The 21,338-nt window shown below is 34.3% G+C and overlaps 2 protein-coding genes across 2 annotated transcripts; one reads left to right on the top strand and one right to left on the bottom strand.

Moving 5' to 3' along the window:
* The first annotated feature begins 10,460 nt into the window (after positions 1–10,460).
* LOC123895593 (F-box/kelch-repeat protein At3g23880-like) lies at positions 10,461–12,070 on the top strand. The gene is made up of 3 exons (XM_045946030.1): positions 10,461–10,685; positions 10,779–11,713; positions 11,831–12,070. The coding sequence occupies exons 1-2, from the start codon at positions 10,461–10,463 to the stop codon at positions 11,709–11,711; spliced, it is 1,158 nt and encodes a 385-aa protein (XP_045801986.1). The 3' UTR covers positions 11,712–11,713; positions 11,831–12,070.
* A 594-nt stretch (positions 12,071–12,664) lies between these two features.
* Positions 12,665–14,859, bottom strand: LOC123898406 (putative homeobox-leucine zipper protein ATHB-51). Its single transcript, XM_045949348.1, has 3 exons — positions 14,676–14,859; positions 13,952–14,280; positions 12,665–13,193 (listed from the first exon to the last, which is right to left on the bottom strand). The coding sequence occupies exons 1-3, from the start codon at positions 14,764–14,766 to the stop codon at positions 12,918–12,920; spliced, it is 696 nt and encodes a 231-aa protein (XP_045805304.1). The 5' UTR covers positions 14,767–14,859; the 3' UTR covers positions 12,665–12,917.
* Positions 14,860–21,338: the final 6,479 nt, after the last annotated feature.

Below are 21,338 nucleotides of genomic sequence, written 5' to 3'. Positions count from 1 at the left end.
TTATTTATCGCGAACATAAGTTTGTGAGCGAAACCTTTGTCGTGTTAGTGGGCTTGGGCGTGTGATAGAAGCTTAATGGGCTTAGGCTATTGGGCTTGGTTCATGACCATGAGGAAGTAGTATAAGTAACCAAGTCAAACCAATGAATAGTCTCACAATTCATTTTCATGAGAATTTAGAAGTTGTAAGCTTAGGAGCAAGAACAAGCTAAGCTAGGGTTTTGGCAAGAAGAACACGAGCAAGGAGAAGAGATTTAGAGGCCAAGAATCATCATTCAATCTAAGGTGAGAGTGGTTAAGCATAAGCTTGGGTGATCCAAGAGAGGGGAGGTGTCTAGCCTCCATTCCTGAACTCTCTCATCCAATTTCTTTGGGGTTTGGGTGAAGTTTTCTTTATCATAAACATGTCTTTTCATCTTAGTATGCTTAATGAACATCTAGGAGGGAATATGTATATGTTTGATGATGGTTTTGCATGTTTATGCAACTTTGCTTATTTTGCAAGAAATTGACATGATTTTGTATGTGTGATGTGTTTTGGTGTTTTTGAATGTTGATACATGTATATATGTATGGTATATACATGATTGATCACTTGTTATGCATTTATAACATGTTATAATGTATTTTGGATGGATTTGAATGTTAAACCGCCTTAGAAACTCAAGAACAGATATTTTCTGGTGTAGTTCGCTACGGATTCGCTACGGATTCGCTTAGCGAATAAGTTCGCTACGGATTCGCTACGGATTCGCTTAGCGAATAAGTTCGCTACGTGTTCGCTACATGTTCGCCATGTACCTGTAACCCTCTGATGTAGTTCGCTACCTGTTCGCTACAGCGAACGTGTTCGCTACGTGTTCGCTACGTGTTCGCTACGTGTTCGCTACGGGTTCGCTACGGATTCGCTCAGCGAACAGCTCTGTGACAGCAATTTTTGTTAATGTTTGTAAAGTGTGTGTATCCATGTATTTGGTTTCGTTTTGGTTTGGAATTATTATATGTTTAATAATTGTGTTGTGTAATGGCATTTATATAAAATGTCAAAGAAGTATATGTATTTTTGTATATCGGGTTGTCCGATAAAGAAGAATATCAGTTTGCCTGATAAAGAAGTTTAATGGATTATGTTATCCATGTAGTGAGCAGTAGCTTCGTGCTAAGTGATTATCATATGTTTGGTAAATGCATGGCATTCATAGATTCATGCATTACTTAGGGATATCAGACTTGTCTGATAAAGAAGGATATTGGACTTGTCCAATAAAGAAGGATATCAATGGTAAGTTCCTTGATAAAGAAGATGGTACCACATGCATTAGTCGTGTCTAGGTTGGCATGACATTGAATGTTTGGCATTAGTCGCATTTGAGTAAATGTGCAATTATGTGTTATGTGTTATGTGAGTTCTTTGTGTTGTCCGAGACGACGTGAAACTATCTGGTTGTGTATTTGTGAGTATGTGTTATCTGGTGTGTTGCTTATGGAAGCATGTGTGTGAGTTAGTAATACGTGATAGGTTGAATATAGGTGCGTTTCTATATTCGTATGTATGTGATTATGTTTACTAACTCTCTACCTATTTGTTATGTGCTGGACCTTTGGGGGTTCAGGTATTCAGGTCGAGGTTTCGATCGAGCTTTAGCTGTAGATCGTTTTGGTGTGGAGCACTTTTGGTGAGGAGCTAGTGTAGGCTACCTTTGTATAGTTTTGTTAAGTTTAGTTGGGTTGTGATGTATATTAGTGCTCTGGTATGTTGTAACATCGAGTCGGGGATCGTTTGTATTCCGTCGTATATCGATGCGAACATCTTAACTTATGTTTTATGTAAATGATTTATCTTTTGAACTATTTTGTTCATTGCTTTGAAAATCCTTTATGTTATGTTTTCCGCTGCGACGTTTCGTGTCGTGTGCACGATCGTTTTTGAAAATGTTTTTCCGTAGCGCTCCGGCTACTTATCTTTAAAAAGTTTTTAAGATCACGTCTTTTAAGGGTAGTTAGTTCGGGGTGTTACATGCCACATCATCACAATGCTTACTTATGAGGGGTAAATTTCAATGCACATCATAACATGCACATTTAATTATAGTTTATTTTTATATTTCTAGGGGTAAACCCGTGCACGCACGGGTTCGATTAAATATATAATTAAAATATTTTTATAAATGAAAAATAATAATTGTTATAAATATAATAATATCATATAATTAAATGATAGATATTAAAATAGCTTATTTAACTCCTCTTCAATGTATTATTGGTCAAAAAAGAATAAGAAAATATGAGAAGTTTTCTAATTTAAAATTTTATGCATTATTATTGCATATAATTATATGAAGCCTTTTTAGAGGCGGCACATCAACAAAATCGAGACATAAGAGCAATTTAAAGTTCGCTTATAGAGATGTCGTAAAATAAATTATAACCTTTAACTTCTAAACTTTTGCATAGGTCATATACATTCAAATTATTTCTAATGTAGTTGAGACATACATTTTTTTTTACAAAACATACCAAATCCATGGTTTAAATAGAAGGAAAACTTTCGATCAAATTGACGTGCTCCACAATCATCACACTGCAATGACCACATTTATTCCATAAAGCAATCTTTAAACTTCAGTCCTTAAAAAGGTGAAAAATGGATATTGAAAATAGAATAACATTCATATATATACTTAAAAAGATAAAGATATATAGTGATGTAGAGGATTTCTTCTGTATATTATTATTTTAGTTAGATTTAGTTTTATTATATTTTAGGTTGATTTCTTATTTTTATATTTCACCTAGGTTAGTTATTTTTATATTTTAGGTAGATTTGTAATTTTTATTTAGCTAGGTTTGTTGTTTCTATTTTTACAATCATTTAGGAGATTTGTTATTTTTATTTTTCACTACTATTTAAGCTAAATTATTGTAGCCTTGAAGGCAATCTTTGATTTAATAAAAATACAGAGATTTTTCTCAAATTTGGTGGATTCCAAATTACTCCTTCTGGCGGATTCCGTAAGTCTAGTGGATTCTAGATTAGTTACTCTTTCTGGTGGATTCCGGAAATCTGGTGGATTCCAGAACTTTATCTGACAGATTTTGCGGTTGCAAACCTGTGTTCTATAATAGGATTAGCGTTTGCTTTTCCTTCACGCTTTCGTACTGCGTCATATAGTGATTGACTTACTTGTTGATAATATATATACACATAATTTGCTAAAATATCTATACATAGAAAACATACAAAATAATTTAAATACAAAAAATGAGAGAGCATGACTAAACAAAAAGTATGTGATACAGGTGAATAGATATTAGTTATATAAGGATCATGGTTACATTGAGAAACATTCCAACAGTCATAAGATTTAATTGTAATGAGTTTTAGTTATCATTGCATTATAGCATAAGAAATTAGACTCTTTATGCAAAAACCACAATAACACATGAAGTTTTATTCTTTTCATTTTAGTGTGTCGTTTCTTTTGCAGATAATCAAAAGTCACACTATTAATTGGTGTTTCCAATTATTTGCAATTAAGCATAAAATAAATCTCATAACCGATTTCAATTATTTTTTCTTCTATGGAATAATAATAGAAATGTTATAGTTCTCGTATTTATCAATTCTTTTTTCTAAAAAGTCTGGTATCAAATATAAAATTATATTCATAGTTATACAATAACTTTAGTAAAATTACCTATTATTAATTTTTTTTTCTAAGGAAGATTTTTTTTTGTTTATCAGAGAATTTTTTAGTAAAGTTGGACCCAAAAATGTCAATATGGCGCAATTCAGTTTTTTCTCAATTACATTATATACTATTATTTATCATTATAAGTCCAAATAATTTAGTAGAAAGCTGAGACAAATAATATAAGAATACATAATTGTTTGTTGATATATCTTCTTGTGAGAATTTTATTTTAGAATTCCAACAATCATGAGAATTTGATGGTCATGGTATCATTTATGTCTCTCTCTAAACCGAAATATAAATTTGTAGGTCTTATAATATTAGTTGGTCACTTTTTATTAAATTTTTCATTTTTCATTATTGATATATTCTTTTGTAAGAAATTTTCTTAGAGGTGCTACATCATCGCAAAGAAGGCCTAAGAGCAATTCAAGCTTCCTTTTAATAGTAAAAGATGTTATATCAATTTTCAAGATATAATTTGGCCGATCAATATAATAGATATCCAACCATAAAAATTATGGATTAATCAAGCCATATATGAAGAATATGAAATACAAAATGGATAAATAATAAAAGGGTGAAACTGAATATACAATAGATGATAAGATATTCTTATATGAGTGACCATTTGTTTTACAAATTTCTCGTAAGGATGCATGAAAATCAATAGATACTTTAGTCAATATTCTGCCATAGAAATCAATAAATTAGTGAAGGCATACATGAAAAGTAAGAAAAAAACATAAGACATTATTAAAAGTTGAAGAATATGTACCCAAGAGTTATTTTGGAGAAAGTAAATGATGACTCAAACAAAAAATCTATAAATTAGTATATACATTTTTCTTCCTCTGGTTCTATCACATGGATCTGGAGTAAGTAGACAAAAATAATATAACGGTTTTATGTTCTCGATAACAAAAGAACACCCAATATCAGTAAATAAATGAGAAAAATAATATTGTTTACTTACAATCATTGTTATGATAAAAATATATTTTAAAGATAATTTTTAAATGAACAATATAATTTGATAAGAGTAATTGAGAATACCGGTCTTTTCATCCATTAACATTCTATTTGTAGTGAAAAATTATTTCTTTCAACCTACAAATGAAGAACAAAAACTAAACATTAGGACAAATGAATATTGTTGGATATCAATACATAGCACCATGGTATTGAGTGAAAATGTCAAATATTAAAATGAGTAGAAAAAGAATGTGGGGTGGTGGTTATAAAGAGTGATAGTGAACCTATTAGTCACTAATCTTTCTCATTTTATAAGTTATTTATTTGGAGGAATGTAAACGGATGCATACAATTAAGATGATTTTTTTGGTTACTCATACAATTATGATGATGTTAATTTAGTTTTTTTTAGATTTAATTTAATAAATTAAAAGAAATAAGTAAAAGATTTTAATAAAGATTAGAAACATTTTCTTAGAGTGACACATCATAAAAATGCCTGCCTATGAGCAACTCAACCTTAATAACATGAATCAAGTGTTCCAAAACTTGGGTTTGTGACTCATAATTTGAAATGATTGTGTAGTATTTGGATTTGGATAGGAGATGAATAATCATGAACTCATTTATTTATAAAATTTTTTGTAGAAGTAAAACAAAATCAAAGTTTAACTCATGATCCTCAACTTGATTAATAAAACATATTGATCTTTATGTTACCAAAATCTGTGAACAAAATTTATTCACTTGCGTCATTTTGTAAGTGAATTTTGTTTCCCAATAAACGCGATTGGAATGTGCAGCTCAGCATAATCTTTTTTTATGCAAATGTGGCGAATAGGATTATGAGTCCGGTATATCTTGTAGAAGATAAACGAATGTAGACACAACTCCCTTTGGTGTGTCTGCTACAATTGTCTACCAACTAGAGATAGCATTGAAATATTCTGAATATATTTTAAATGTGCATTGAAATCTATAGTTGACAAAAAAATATGCTGGTTTTCTATGAACAATTATGTTGAAAGTTTGGTTTCAACTTGTTAAAGCTTATAAATAAATAAAAAAAACTTGTTGAAAGTAATTAGTTCTTCTCTAGCGATTTACTTCAAAACTTTGTTACTATGGTGATTCAACCGTATAGTTAAATCTTACTATATTAGTTAAATAAGTTTCACAGGGTTGACTGTTGGTTGATGAAGGGAAAAACTGTACAAAGCTTGGATTTATGTTGAAGTGACTGTAAAATAATATTGTTACTTGGTTAAAGTTTCATCAGTAATGGTGAAGTAAGTGTTTTTTGTGAGAGATAAGACTTTTTTTTGACAGGAGAGAATGTACATTTTCAACAAAAATAATAAACAGAGATCATTTTGTGTGTAACTTTGGGACTGCAGGAAAAGTTGAACTGCGGTAGATCTCAAACAGGGTGTTTGTATATAATATAACTAATCTTTATATAGCTTCAATTGAAATTTCCATCATTTTGAGATGTCATTTGCACAAATAGAGTTCGATCAATTTTGTTAGAAAACATAGATTTTAAAGTTCTATTCATGGGAGGACTATCTTTTCAACATTTAATCGATCTGGATATAATTCTTATTAGGTTGTTGGAACATGATGTGAAAATGAAGGAAGAAACTTGGTATAGAAATAAACACAAGTATGAACTAAGAGAAGTGTGAATTGAAAAAAGCAATTTTAAGTCCCACATTGGAGGGAACACAACTCTTAGATGTGTTTATATATAGAAAAGTGTCCTCATCGGGTGTGCCCCAAGGGGTACCCAGTTTTGTAAATGGGTGACCACGCACTCTTTGTCGAATATGACATACGCGCCGCCGTCGTTTGGTCGGGCTTGGCCGGGCTCAGGGTTGAGCCTTGGTGATATATTAAATTTTTAATGCTAAGAAAAAGAAAAATATATTTTTCTTTACGAGACCAAGTCATACGATCAGTTATGCGTTGCCTATTTTTAATGATCCACGTTTTATCTGATTCAGCTGATAAGGTCAGTTTGAAATTCCACTGATTCCTCAAATTCAGTTCCCCACTTCCTCGTTAAATAGTAGTTCTTTTTATTCATTCATCAGTTCATCAAATATTCTGAATATTAATTTTTTCCTTCTCTCTGCTTGCTTTCTTCACCGGATTTTTTTTCCTTTCCTTGTTGTTTCATAGAGTGGCTTTGCAGCCATAGTGAATTGATACTCTTGTGTCAATTATAGAATTGATTCATCGAATAAATAGAGAAGGGTGTATCTCTGCCCGAATTCTACAGTGCAGTAGCAATTAATTCGGTATTTAAATTGTGAAGGCTGTTTTATCCTGGAGACTTCACGGTTGATAGTCTACTCTGCACAATTTTGGGTAGTACCGTGAAACGTCATAAAGAGAGCGTATTCACCCGCAACTCAGCCGATATATTTTTTCAGTAGTAGCTTTTTTCGAAAAACAGTTTATTTTTAAAATAAAAAACAACAGGTGTAATGATTCTAGAGTGTCTAAAGTGCTAGTATAATTTAAGCTTAATGGAATTACTATTTTTGTATTTGGTTTAAATGTCTCATAATTCGTGTCATTACGTTGAGGAAATTACATTGAAGAAATTATGTTGAAAATTATGTCGAGATAACATTTTTAATTACGTTGAGAAATTATGATTTTAAATGTTGAGTCTTGTTGTGTTTTCGATGAATTATTTGCAATTACTTGTAATATGTTTGATCGTTCGAACGACGATGTTTATTGATGCTTTATTCTATTTGCATTATGATCTATTCTATGTGTGACTTCATCTCACTCTCATTTTGGCTTTGCCCTACGGTGTGCAATCGTAGATTTTCATGTAACAAATGAGTCTTAGCTACTAAGTATCGAGTATGGCTTTAGGACGCTGTCTTCTTTTCCTGCTTTCAATCAATCGAGTCGCTCTAAAAGGAAGCCAACTCCACAATCAATCTACCAAATCCATTAGATTGTCATTGTACAAAACACTTAATACTTACATAAATTTCTTACTAACTTGTATATTAGAAAATCAAAGTTTTGTACAATCTGTACTTAATCGTAAAAGTAGAACACTTCTAGAGACTCAAGTGTGAAAAACTAATCATTTGATTGTAAAAGTCCTTTTAGAAGGCAACCAAAAGTACTAAGAGGGGTAGCTATCAACCCCGTAGACCATCCAGACAGACGTGGTGAAGGGAAGGCTCCAATTGGTTGAATTTATGGTCAATTTAAGCCTAATTAATCATTTTTTTTCCTTTCTATTTTAGTTAAATACATGTGGTTTCCACATATTTTTAGTGTTTCTTTCGTATTTTTTGTGATTTCGTCGTCTTATATTGTATCACTGTTTGTTTAGATTTCCTGTCATAGTATGTATTTTGTTTTTTCGTCGTAGTGCAATTTGTTTTTTGTTTTTTCATCTTGTTGCGATATTTATTTGTTTCAGGTTAAAAGATTAAGTTCGATCAAGTGCAAATTTAGTCATTGACTTTAGTGTCATAAACCCTACGGATTCAGAGAAATGAATATTGTGACACTTCAACTTGGTCAAATAGGCTTATGTAAATTGCATGGAGTCATGGATGTTCTAAGTTTGTTCACATATCCTTTAATTTTTAGTAGAATTGTATATACGGGCTAAGGTTCGCGGGTCGACCCGGACTTAAGACCAATTTTTTTTTTGTCCGTTTATATTTTTGCTCGCGCAGGTAGGACCGTTAGAACCACGAGTTATGTGGGTCAAATCTGCGGGTCAAATTTTCACTTCTAAATTATAAACATGGTCATGTTTAAATCCAACATTCTCAAAAAAAACAAAAAAAAAATTTGGAGGAATATGAAAATGAAACTTAGATTTTCAGAATACACGCTATTAGCTTGTGATATCCTTAGCATCCAAATAACACTATGACATTGTGATATCCATACCTTCCACGTCAAACCTCGTCAACCAATGACAATAAGAATTAGTTAAATTTCATTTTGATTACATTACTTATAGATAAACTCAAAAATTTCATAAACTTTATTTATTTTTATTTGTTACTTACAATTTATATGTTATAATATAAAATTACTGTCAAAAAAAAAAAAAATGTTATAATATAAAATTATTAAAAATATAATTTTTTTTTAGCTTTTATGACATCAATATTTTAGTTTATTTTTTAAAAAAAGTGTTTTTTTAATTTTTTTTCTAGTAGTTCGCAGGTCAACCGTTTAATCCACGGACTTACGCTAATCGAACTCGGGCTTACATATCATAACCCGTTTACATTTACTGATAGATTTGTTCGTCCCGTTTAATATGCAGGCTTATGCTGGACGGGTTAAACGGGGCAGACCAACCCGCATACCCAACTCAAATTTTAGTGTCCGTAAAACGAAAAAATATTGTTTATTTATGGAAAAAGAAATTGTTTATTTAGGGCGTGTAATTGAGATTTCATGAGATTTTAAAAGACTTTTTTATCACAAATTTTTTTTGAGGTATTCAATCAAGACTTTTACAAAATTTCAATAAATCTTGTGGTATTCAATCAAGACAAACAAGATTTTTTTTTTTCAGCGCAACAAAATCCGTTTGTATTCAATTGAAATTTGTTACTACTTTTAAAATGTCTACTGGTATGATAAATTCTTCTTTGAAATGGATTTTGATAGACTTTTTAGTTGAAAATACACTTGATAAACTTTTTCAACAATCTCACCAAAAGTCTTGAGACTTTTTTGAACTCTCCAAGACTTTTTACTTTCATCATCAATGTATCAAATTTCTTCTTCTTCTTTATTACTTTCGCAGTTCATCATCACTGCACCCGGTTTTTTTCTTTTCTTTTGTTCACTTTTTCAACAATCTCATCAAAAGCCTTGAGACTTTGTCAAACTCTCCAAGACTTTTCACTTTCATCGTCATTATACCAGTTTTTTTTCCTTCTTCTTTACCTATCAAATATGTTTTTTGCAAAAAATATTTTAACAAATTCTACATCTTTTTTACAAACTTTTGATTCATTACAATATTTTACAGAAACAAAATTTTTTCGTCACATTCATATCTGCTTCTATTTCCCATCAATGGTGGTGGTAACCTTTTTATTGGTGATTAGAAAAATTACGTAAAAACAAAACATAAGATTTTTTATGTTTAAATATTTGGATTACCAAAAAAATATAATATCTTTTATTAAAATTTATTCATTCTTTTAAAATTTTCCAAATATACCAAAGTTTCATAATATATAAAATATTATGAAATCTTGATTGTAAAAAGTATTTTGAAAAAAATCTCTCAAAATACATTCAAATCATGTATTAAAAATCTTGATTGTAAAAAAATCTTATAAAAAAATATTTAGAATCTCACAAAATCAATATAGTCCAACAAAATCTCATAAAATCATCAAGATTTTTTTTACAAAATTGTCTCATAAAATCTCAATTCAATACGCCCCTTAGTAAAAAAAAAGTTATCTACATTTTTATTCCTTGGAAAAGAAGTCAAATCCCTGTAATAAATAAAAATCAAATCTTGTAATAAAAAGAGAAAAAATCGATCCTGTAATAATGAAAAATCAGATCCGTTCAAAGTTTTTATGATAAGAATGCTGATGCAAGGTTTTCTGATAAGAATGCTCATGCAAGGTTAATTCTAACACTTTATATATATGATAAGACCAACAACAAGTCTTTGAAGTCACGGCCTCAATTTTCTCCAATCAAAAACTGCACCACATTATTAAGGTTCCATTCATAACCCCGCCTGCCGGCTGCTCTGATGAATACCGAACCACGAAACTCAAGGTGTTGCCGCGGTCTATCCGAACCAACTCCTACAGCATTCTTGAGCGAGGACCTTATCGTGGAGATCATATCCTGGCTTAGAGTGAAACCTTTGATGAAGATGAAGTGTGTTAGTAAGTCATTTAACAGTCTTATCTGTGATCCTAAATTCGTGAAAATGCACCATAAACGATCTTCACGAAACACACTCTCCTATCTAGTTTCTTACAAAGACGATTTCCAGAAGGTTGATGAGGATACAGTGGTTTGCTCCATGACTAATTTACACAACAACAACAACCTCCCCGCGGAGGATGATTACAGTTTTGTACCCTTCTCGGTTGGTGATTTACTTAAAACTCCTTCGATGATTCCCAGTCTCGATGATCCTTACTATTGTTTGATTGACAAGGACTGTCGTAAAGTTGTTGGTTCTTGCAATGGATTGGTTTGCTTGCTCGGTTCATCTGAGCATCAAACATGGTTCCGTTTCTGGAACCCCGCCACTAGGACAATATCTAATAAATTAGGTTTTCTTTGTAATGTCAAGTATCGGTATAAATTGACAGATTGGAGGTTTACTTTTGGTTATGATAATTCAACCGACACTTATAAGGTTGTGGCATTACTTCTGGGGAATCACCCGTGGAAAACGGTGGTACGAGTTCTTAATTTTGGGGATAATATTTGGAGAAGTATTCCAAGTTTTCCTGCTAAGCCTCTTCAGGTAGCAGTAAGTTCACAAATCAGCAGGGGGTTTAATGGTGTGCATTTGAATGGCACTGTTAATTGGTTGGCCTTTGGGAGAGGTCGATCTGATCTATTTGTGATTGTTTCGCTTGATCTAAGTACAGAGACATACAAAATATTCCGTGTCCCTCGATTTTCTCATGAGGAGTTAAATGTAATTCCTCGCCTTTGTGTCATGATGAATAACCTTTATTTATATCATGATGTCAACAAAACCGATTTTGTTATATGGATTATGACAAAATTTGGAGATGATAAGTCTTGGACCAGAAACCATCTACTCAGCAGCCATGACGTTCTTGGGTTGAACATTAAATATGATCTCTTTTCGTGTTTCAATCTTTATCTCAATCGTGGTACTATGCTATTCTTACAAGACGATAAAGCTATTCTCGCTCATTTGTTAACTGGAACACCATTGAAATCTATATTTAACAAAAAAATATGTTGGTTATCTATGAACAATTATGTCGAAACTTTGGTTTCAACTCGTTGAAAGTAAGTTAAGTTCTTCTCTAGCGATCAAAGATATACTTGTTTGAATTTATGTTAATTTAAGTACTTTGCTTCGATACATTGTGTGATTGTTTCCTTTACTTCAAAACTTTGTTACAGGTATGCCGGCCGAATCAACCGTCTAACAAGCAGAATTCCATGTTTAGTGCTCACTTATGCTGAATCTCTATATTTGATCTGATTACACCAATTCAAGTACACCCTATGGAAGTGAAGTGAGAGTTATTTTATCTGATATAGAGTTGCAATATTGCATTATGGTAGAAACTATTTTCTTTATTTTTATTTTCACATAGGGATATAACTGCACTTTTTTATTATTGTCCTTGTATTGAAATTATTTTAATTTTCACCAATTATGTTGTGATTTCTAATTCTGAACCCTTCCTTTTATGTTATTTGACTTTTCTTTCTGTGCAATGTCTGTATAATTTTGTTTTTTACTATGCATGTGTATTCATAGTACAAATTGTTCTGCTAGCTTGAGAAAATTGGTGGAAAATGAAGCAATCTCTTACATTTCTATTAAACCTGATGCTTAAATAACAATGTAATCAAGGGGTTGAGTTTCTTATTTGACTCAGTCTTATACATAATACTCCATATTTATTTAATATAAAACCGTATAAAACAATGATAAATGTGACTGGCTTATAGAAAATCATCAGTGTTCTGTTAATCAATGATGTGACACGAACCTTGCCGCAACCGCATACTTCATCTGATTCTATATATAAGAAAAAATTTGGTCAATAAAAATTTATATATTTAGTCCAAATTTTAAGCCAAATACATCATAAACTTTTATTATATCAACTTTTACCGACCCAATTTTCTCTTGTATTAGTACCGGCGAGAATAATCGATAAGCCATTATTCATTTGTTCTATGTCTCAATTAAACATGAAGCATAAATGTCTCATCCTCATTGAATGAATATTTTAGTTATAATAGTACTCAACAGTTAAAAATTTGATGCATTATGGAAGCGACTAATAAATGTTATGTCTGCCCTGACAGACAATTTATTTACTAGTAATAGTAATTATTGTACTCCTGAGGTCAGTTCCTAAACACTATTCCATTACTACTATTGATTCTAATTCTAATCTACACAACCAATCAAATTAATTAATCTCACAAAAACTCACATAAAGTTATTGTTCAAACAGATTAATTACTCTAATTATGGTTGATAGTTATGATGAGGAACATTAGGCCAGTAGGGTAAAAGTGGAACACTGTTGTTAAAGTTATAATCCTCCAAATTAAAACAGTTTCCCTCTGCAATGTTGAACTGATTATGATCTTTTCCCTTAACCTCCCTGTTGGAGCAAAGCAGAGCAGCCTCTGATGTGCTTTCCACTGTTTCTGTTTCTTCCCCTGACATTTCTGAATAGTAACATTGCATTCTACTAGAAGAACAACCTTGCTCTTTCAACATAGCCTTCAACTTCATTACCTGAACAGGACACAGCAGAGTTTTAAATATGTGTGAATATGATTAATCTGTTTGGACATCTAAGGATATGTCACATGTCTAGTTCAAGACTTCAATAGCAAAACCAAACAGTATTATAATGTAAACAGTATTAACTGAACTGGCTAAATCAGGCTTTTCATCAGGCAGTTTTCCACGCATTCACGTATTCAAGATATCGGTAGCCGTTCAATCAAGACTGGACGGTTTAACTGTTGGATCGAGTTCGTACGGTTACCAATATCCTCAATGTGTGATCATGTTGACAAGAGGAATCCAATTTCCAAATTTATCTCAGGTTCATGAAATGAATTTAAAGTTCTGTGGATTTTCTTAAATAAAAACTTACATAATATATATATCATGACTTAGGATTCATCACCGTCAAACGTAGCATACTTACACCTTTAACAACTCTTTGTAGAAAACAAATTAAATCAATCCAACCGTTGAATCATCTTATATTATGTTAATGATCAACGTATATAAAACTTCAAAACAATTTAGACATATATATGTTTAAGAATAGATATTTACATATGTTCTAAATAAGATGATCTCATGAAATATCATATTGTTTTGAAAATCTATGAATTTTCATAGGCTTGATCTACTTAACGAGAACTTTCAATTCAACGGTTGAATTCATTTTATTCGTCTTCTACAAAGAGTTATTAAAGGTGTAAGTTTGACATCTTATGTCAGCCGATCTTGACTCATATAAATATATGTTTACATACCTCATCCTGAAGCTGCTGTTTTTCTTTGGACACAACATTAAATTGGTGTTTAAGTGAATCATAAAGGTGTTCAAGTTGCTTGGTCTTCCACCTTGCACGCCTGTTCTGAAACCAAACAGCGATTTGTCGAGGCTGTAGCCCTAACTCTTTGGAAAGCTTCATCTTCCTTTGAGGATCTAACTTTATCTCCTCCTGGAAACTACTCTCCAGTGATTCCATCTGTTCATTAGTTAATCTCTTTTTCTTTTCCTGGTTCCCATACTTCATCATTTTTTCCATTTCTGGGAACATTGTCTCTGTCCACTCTTGTTGTTTCACTTCCACCATTCCTTAACAAACACACATAATATTGCTTAGTTTAGCATGTGAATAGTCTTGGTTTATCAGTATGTTTAACTAGTTCCTGGGGGCACTCCTTACACTATTGTATGTAGTCAAATATGCTAATATCATGTTGAACATTGGCATGTGCCGAACATATTCATTATAAAGTGTCGATGCTGCATACATTTTGAAATGAATGTTGACAAGTATATATACAAGATATAGAAAAACAATAACTATGAATGGCTTAAACTTTTTGGCAAAAATATGACTTAAACTTGTGGACTATGAAAAGTATATATATTACTAAATTACATGCTAGAAGTTATTAGGTGCAATGACATGAGGATAAAAAGTAAAGTGCATGGCTTAGAAGAGTAACTAGCTAGTGTTTTTGTACCTTGATACGGGGTTTGATTGTAGTTGTAGAGGAAGCTTAAGGAAGACTCTGGTTGAGGAACAAAGCTTCTTTGGTTACCATTCCACTCCATGATTATCTATCTGTTTCACTCTTCCTTCAACTGCAGCTAGTCTGGTTGTATGGCCTATAAGTATAAGTTTACCTATCTGTGTTTGATAATTAAGGGATGGACCACAAAGGAAGTTGTGAGTGAGAAGAGATAGTGAGAGGTCAGAGCTTCCTGTAGCATGTTTAAGTAGCTAGCTAGGTTTAAGGGAATTTGATTACTCTGTACTCTAAAGAGAAAAATGACAAATTTAAACTTATATTTTTTATAAATAAAAATGAATGATTTAGTCCTTGTGTGAGTTATTTAGTTCAGTTAGCAGGGACATTGCATTATATATGTAGGGGTTGGAATCCAAATTTTGGTTTAAATATCTCCATGATGGAGCTTACATTTGAATTTTCTATTTATTTATTTAAGTATTTGCTGACTTTAGAATCCATCATCTTTAGTATGATTTCCTTCCAACCATATATTAATCCATCCTTATTTATACACAATTCATTTTTCAGATTTATTGAATAACGGATGTATCTGGTCCAATTAAAGTAGTATATATTTTCCTTCCACAAGGCTCAAACGTGAAACCTTATTTAATAAATCTGAGTTCAGTTTCACTTGGATCAATCTAATATTGTACTTCTTAACTTGTATATTTGGATTGAAATACCCTGTTGTTTCTTTTTTAATATATCCATTCTTTTTTAGATAAATGAAATGATAAGCCATTATAAACTCACACATTCAAAATAGAGGAACGGGGATTCAAACTCCAGTCATGTCATTCGACCTAATAATTTTGACATTTCAGTCAGTTTTTTTGATAATTGAACTAGTTCTAAAATATATAGGAAATTCAATGTATAAGTATGATAATGAAGCGTGGCAGTAGAGTTCTGAAAGGGAAATAAAGAATGAGAGTGTGAGAGTGAGAGTGAGAGTGAGTGTGAATTGGTGAGCAATTGTTTTGGTATAGTTCACTTTTGGGTAGCAACAAAGTTTTTGTGTTTAAGGCTGAGGTCGTATACTAGTGTACTAGCTAGGATTAGGAAGGAAAGAGTAAGGACAAGGCGTGAAAAAGGGGAAGGCATATGTCAGTTTGGCCCCCCAAACAACCTTCAAAGGGGACCATATTTGATCATACACATATGAATCTCTCACTTATTGTTTTCAATTCATTACTCAATTTGTTGCTTCTTTTAAATTCTAGAATCCTATTCCATCATTTTCATAATGTATATCACTTTGGGTAAAAATTGTTTTAAAAAATATGTTATTTTCAAAATTTAATGTAATATTATTTGTTTTTCTAATTTTATCTTCTAATTACATTTCTCTTTTTTCTATTTATAGTGATTTCTTAATTAGTGTGAAATGAACATTTGTTTTAAAATAGAGTGACTATCAATATTATTGATTTACAATATGTTTTCTAGATGAGGTAGTCAACGCCTAAAACGGACATTTAAGTTCTTAAACATATTTGGGCTAATATGGAGGAAGGAGAGAAACCTCTCACCCCTCCCCTCACTAAAAATTAGATTTTGAAGAACAAAAGATTGGCTAGAAATGTTGGGCAGCCATATATCAATCGTTCTAAGGGTGTCACCTTTAACATGTCCATTTGAATCCTCTATTGAAATGTGAGGAGGATTAGCAACCTGATTCTAGAGTTAGCAGAGATCTACTATTTGGTGCGATAGTTATTTTGTTCTTCTTCTATTTATTTTGATTACTTTTGGGGTAAGGTACAGCTCGCCCCCTTCACATTTTTTTCTTCTCTTTATATTTATATTATTATGAACTATATGTATACGATGAAAGTGTTTGGGAGTGCCAATTTAGTTGGATGTCTACTCAATCCTTGATGTTTAGATGTCCTTAACTTTTATAATTAAAAAAAATATAGTATGTTAGGTTGTGGGCAGCCGCAACTGCCCATCTAGGGTCATAGGATCGTGAAAATGAGAAGTTAGGAGTTGGTGCTTCAAAGAAATACACTTCTAAATCACATAGATAGAGAACCAAACATACACTTATACACTTATGGTCCGTTTGGTGCGCAGGATAGCATAGTGACAAGATAGGATATAAAACAGGATAAGGATAGGATAACAGCAGGATAACAGTTATACTAAGTTATCATATTCTATGTTTGGTGCACACATGATAACAAACATGATAACTATTATATTTTGTTTTTAATACATATTTGCTTATAATAATATGATAAGATATATAACATATTTAATTGACAAAATTACTCTTGTAAAACAATTGTTATTTTGTTAAAATTATTTTGTAATACTTTGAATTTTATAAATAAAAAATATAAATAAGTAATCAAATAACTTTATATAATTTAAAATAAAAATCATGAGAAAATAATCAAGTTTAATTTTTTATATGAATCATGATCAAATAAATAACTCAATAATATATACATGTTAGATAAGCCAAATAAATATATGATATATCTCATACGTAAATAATAAAACTACTATTGCAAAAACATTATATTTAATTTTTTATAAAATTTAAATTAATATCCCTATTTGTCAATTTTTTAATAATCATTTTACTTTAAAATATTGTAATTTTAGTAAAATTTTGATTTTTTAGAATATATAAATTACAAAATTACCCATGTGAGAAAATCACATATATATTTAAAAATTAATTATTTTATTATTTATATTTTATTTATTTTATTTTATGTATTTTAAAATATATTTTATAAAATAAATCAGTAATTTTTTTTTCTTCTTATCCTATCCTGTTGGTAACCCAGCTCAAATTCAGGATAAGAATTATAACTAGAGAGACGGGATAGGATAAGCTTCATGATTAACTTATCATATCCTACTGTATCACCAAACACTAGATTGCGGCGGGATATGATACAGTTATCCTATCCTGTCTCTTATCCTATGCACTAACATTTTTAGAATTGAGAGTTTAGTCTAACTCAACCTAACAAAATCAGTTTGTAAGGTGACGATTATCTCTATTTTATAAACACATATTTAGGCTATCTTCCGACCGATGTAGAACTTCTTTAACAAATATTGTCATTTTAACCCATGTAAATAAGACAAAATCTTATTAACATCTCATGGAACTAGACTAACCATTCTTACACCAAATTGATTATTTACACATTTGTTTTCCTTTTCCATTGAGACAACTACAATCACCCAAAACTCATGTTTCACCTTACTTGTCTTACTCTTAGACAAAAACACAAAGTAAATATGTGATCTCACATTTGCAAAATGGGAAATAACAAAAAAACAAAACCAAGATAGTAAAACTCCTTTAGCTTCCAAAGAAAGTGTGTAACCAGACCAGTACACACACAAAACCTGCTACCACTGATATGTTCACATGAGACAAATAAAGGAAAGGGTAAATAACTTAGGGATCATGTCTGTGTTGTTTTTAACCTCTCCTCTCCCTTTCACCTTAATTATAACTTGCCAGTGTTTCAGGAAAGAAAGCTGATACAATCTAACTTTCACTTCTCTTGTCTGTTTCTATCTCTCTCTGTTTCCTGCTTGAAATTGGGATCTGGGTTGGCTTTTATTATTTTTTTATTTATTTTTTGTTTTTTGAAATTTAAGATATGATGCAAATGTAATTGATTGTATTTGTTTTTGTTGTAATAGGACGTCTATAGACTGTGTCTAGTTGTACCGCAAGAAGTAAAAGCCAAAGTTGGAGCTGCAAGAAAGGCCTTGAGTCCCAAATGCTACAGAGATAAAAATATTGACTAAATCAACGTTGCATTGATGTTTTATGGTGTGTTTGGTTTTAGGGAAATACGAAAACTATGAATAAAATTAGATTAGGGTTTTGTTCTGGACTGGGCCAAGAGCTGGCCCAATCACTTATGCCCGACATTTGGGGCATGGCCCAATAAGGGGATACTTCCCCGACACGTCAGCCAATGACGTGTCTTGCTCGATATAACGGATTAGCTCCACGCTAATCACGTGCTCGGCTATCCGTGCACGCCGACTCATTCAGCCTTAGCTTAACAGCTAAGCAGCACGTTTAACACGTGCTCCATCGACCAACCATATCCGTCACGGAGTCATCCATTACCCGCCAATAGCGGAACGACTCCAAACCAGGATAGAGGCAAATAACTGCCTTCCCCTACGATACAGGGACTATCCTGGCAGTTGGGCCTATTGGGCCGGTTATCCAAGCCCAATAGACCAACCTTTGGCCCAGCGCTGGGGGCACTATATAAGCTCTCCTAGACAGGAGAGCCAGGTATTCTGAATCATTCTATACCTTACTTTCTCTCTCTTCTTTGTATCTCTCTTGTTCACCTTGCTGACTTAGGCATCGGAGCACCTGCAGGTACAAACCCCCCCTTCGGTGTGGAAGCTTGCTCAACGGACCGGCCATCAATCTATTCTGATCACCAGGTACGATCAGTGGCGCCGACTGTGGGGACTGAGTTCTTCCCCATTCTTTAACCTTTCCTCAAAGAAACAAAGATAAAAAACCAAACCTCTCAAGAAACTTCATCATGGCCAGTTCTTCGCAGCCACTCAACACCGATACCGGCGACGATAACGTGCTCAACGTTCCACCCTCACCGCCGCCGCAGCATAACGCCGTGCTATCCCCGGTGCGTGACAATACCACCGCGTCTCACGGTCCAGAAACCGACTCCCGCGACGGACGGGAGGCCTCACTCTCTTCCGATGAAGAAGACGTCGAGATCCTAACCGATCGTCGGATGGGCAAACGCCCGCAATTGAAGCAAGAAGCTCCGGCAAACAACGCCGAACAGCCCGCCGTCTTGGCCAACTCTGAGGTCGCAGCCTTGATCGCTGCCCTCAAACAAACAACAGAGGCCATGCAGGCTCAAAATCGTCGACTGGACGAGCAGAGCGAAAGAATCGCCGCGCTGGAGAAAAGCCGGCGTCGCAGAAAGACCAACTCTCCCCCGCGGAGACACCAGGCTACTCCTTCCCCTCCCCGACCGGCGGCCGTCAAACATCGACGCCCCGACTTAGAGAGGGTCGAAGTTACTCCTCGGAAGAGGGACCGTACTCCTCCACATCGCGAGGGTAGGCTCTCCCCGGGCAAGAAAGGAAAACACGAAGCCCCGCGCCGCCATTCACCTCAAGGGTTGACGAACATGACCAAGCATGGCGCGTCGGGCAGCTATCGTCCACGCAAATCTCGCAGTCCAACGCCCATGCCCGGCGATTATTCTCCCCGGTCTTCCGAGGACCATTCTCCCAACGGGAGCGACGAGGGCGATCCCCGATGCCCTCTTTCCAGAGACATCTTAAAGAAACATATTCCAAAGGGTTTCGAGAGACCTCCTACGCTCCCCGCGTATGATGGTTTGACCGACCCCGACGATCACATAGCCAATGTCAACGCGAACCTGGATTTCAGGAACATTAGCGGTGCCATTAGGTGCAGACTGTTCCCAACCACGCTGAGGAAGGGAGCAATGGCATGGTACCAAAGCCTGCCCCCTCAATCCATCCATTCATGGAGGGATCTTACTGAACAGTTTTCCAGACACTTCACTGCTTCCCGCAAGCATCCAAAGACTGTGCACGCCTTGGAGGCCATATACCAAGCCGAGGAAGAAACTCTCCGCAATTTCGTCGAGAGGTTCAATAAAGAGGCCGTGCAGGTCGAGACGACCGACGACATGAAGAAATACTTGCTGCAGAGGGGCCTTCGCCCGGGCAGCGATTTTGCTAAAGCTGTGGGCATAGAAAAACCACCCACCTGGGACGACCTCCTCCTAAAAGCTCAAAAGTACATCGACTACGAGGAGGTCCAGGCAGCTGATGTCGCTCGCCTTGCCCGACCTGGGAGCAGCCACCCTGCCCGCGAGTCCACCCACAGGAACGATGACAGGGGAAGCGACCGGGGACATGATAGAGGCGGCGATCGGGGCGGCGAGAGGGGCAGAGACAGAAGGAGGGGCGACAGGCGTGAATCTCGTGGCCCTCCAAGCACATTCGCCACATACACCCCCCTCGTCAAGTCACGGGGAGAAATCTTTGCTGAAGTTCACATCTCTGAGTTTAACAGAGCGAATCTAAAACAGCCTAAGCCGACTCCCCTGAAGCCCGGCCAAGACAAGAATAGGTATTGCAGATACCACAAGAGTTATGGTCACAGGACCGACGATTGCATCCAACTGAAGGATGCTATCGAAATATTAATAAGAAACGGACAGTTACGAGAGTTCGTGAAGAGAAACAATGACCCTCGACCAGAGGCCGCGGAGACTCGCGCCGTCGAAGAGGTAGTTCCCCCACCAGTCGGGCAGAGTGGCACCAAGCAGATTGCCATGAGCGTCTCCCGGCCAGAAGACTTTGCTATCCCCAGCGGTTTTGGGGACACCCATACTAGTCCTACGCTTACCACGGGGGACTACTTCACAGACTCACTCGTCATATCCGGCGGTCACATGGACAAGCACACCGTCGGATCAATAAAAAGAAAATTCGAGGATCTCATAAATACGTCCTCGAATATGAACGCCACGCTGGACAAGGCGAAGGGGCGATCAATGCCTTTAGCCTTCTATCGAGAAGAGCTGC

The sequence above is a fragment of the Trifolium pratense genome, linkage group LG1 (assembly GCF_020283565.1).
Source record: "Trifolium pratense cultivar HEN17-A07 linkage group LG1, ARS_RC_1.1, whole genome shotgun sequence".
NCBI lineage: Eukaryota > Viridiplantae > Streptophyta > Magnoliopsida > Fabales > Fabaceae > Trifolium > Trifolium pratense.
Note: the sequence above shows the minus strand (reverse complement) of the source record. Positions and strands in the feature narration are given on the sequence as shown.

Coding starts and splice junctions, on each gene's coding strand:
- LOC123895593 (XM_045946030.1), top strand. CDS start 10,461: ATGAATACCGAACCACGAAACTCAAGGTGTTGCCGCGGTCTATCCGAA. Junction 10,686..10,778: donor GAAACACACTCTCCTATCTA/GTTTCTTACAAA, acceptor CTCCCCGCGGAG/GATGATTACAGTTTTGTACC.
- LOC123898406 (XM_045949348.1), bottom strand. CDS start 14,766: ATGGAGTGGAATGGTAACCAAAGAAGCTTTGTTCCTCAACCAGAGTCT. Junction 14,281..14,675: donor CAATCAAACCCCGTATCAAG/GTACAAAAACAC, acceptor GTGTTTGTTAAG/GAATGGTGGAAGTGAAACAA. Junction 13,194..13,951: donor AACAGCAGCTTCAGGATGAG/GTATGTAAACAT, acceptor TGTCCTGTTCAG/GTAATGAAGTTGAAGGCTAT.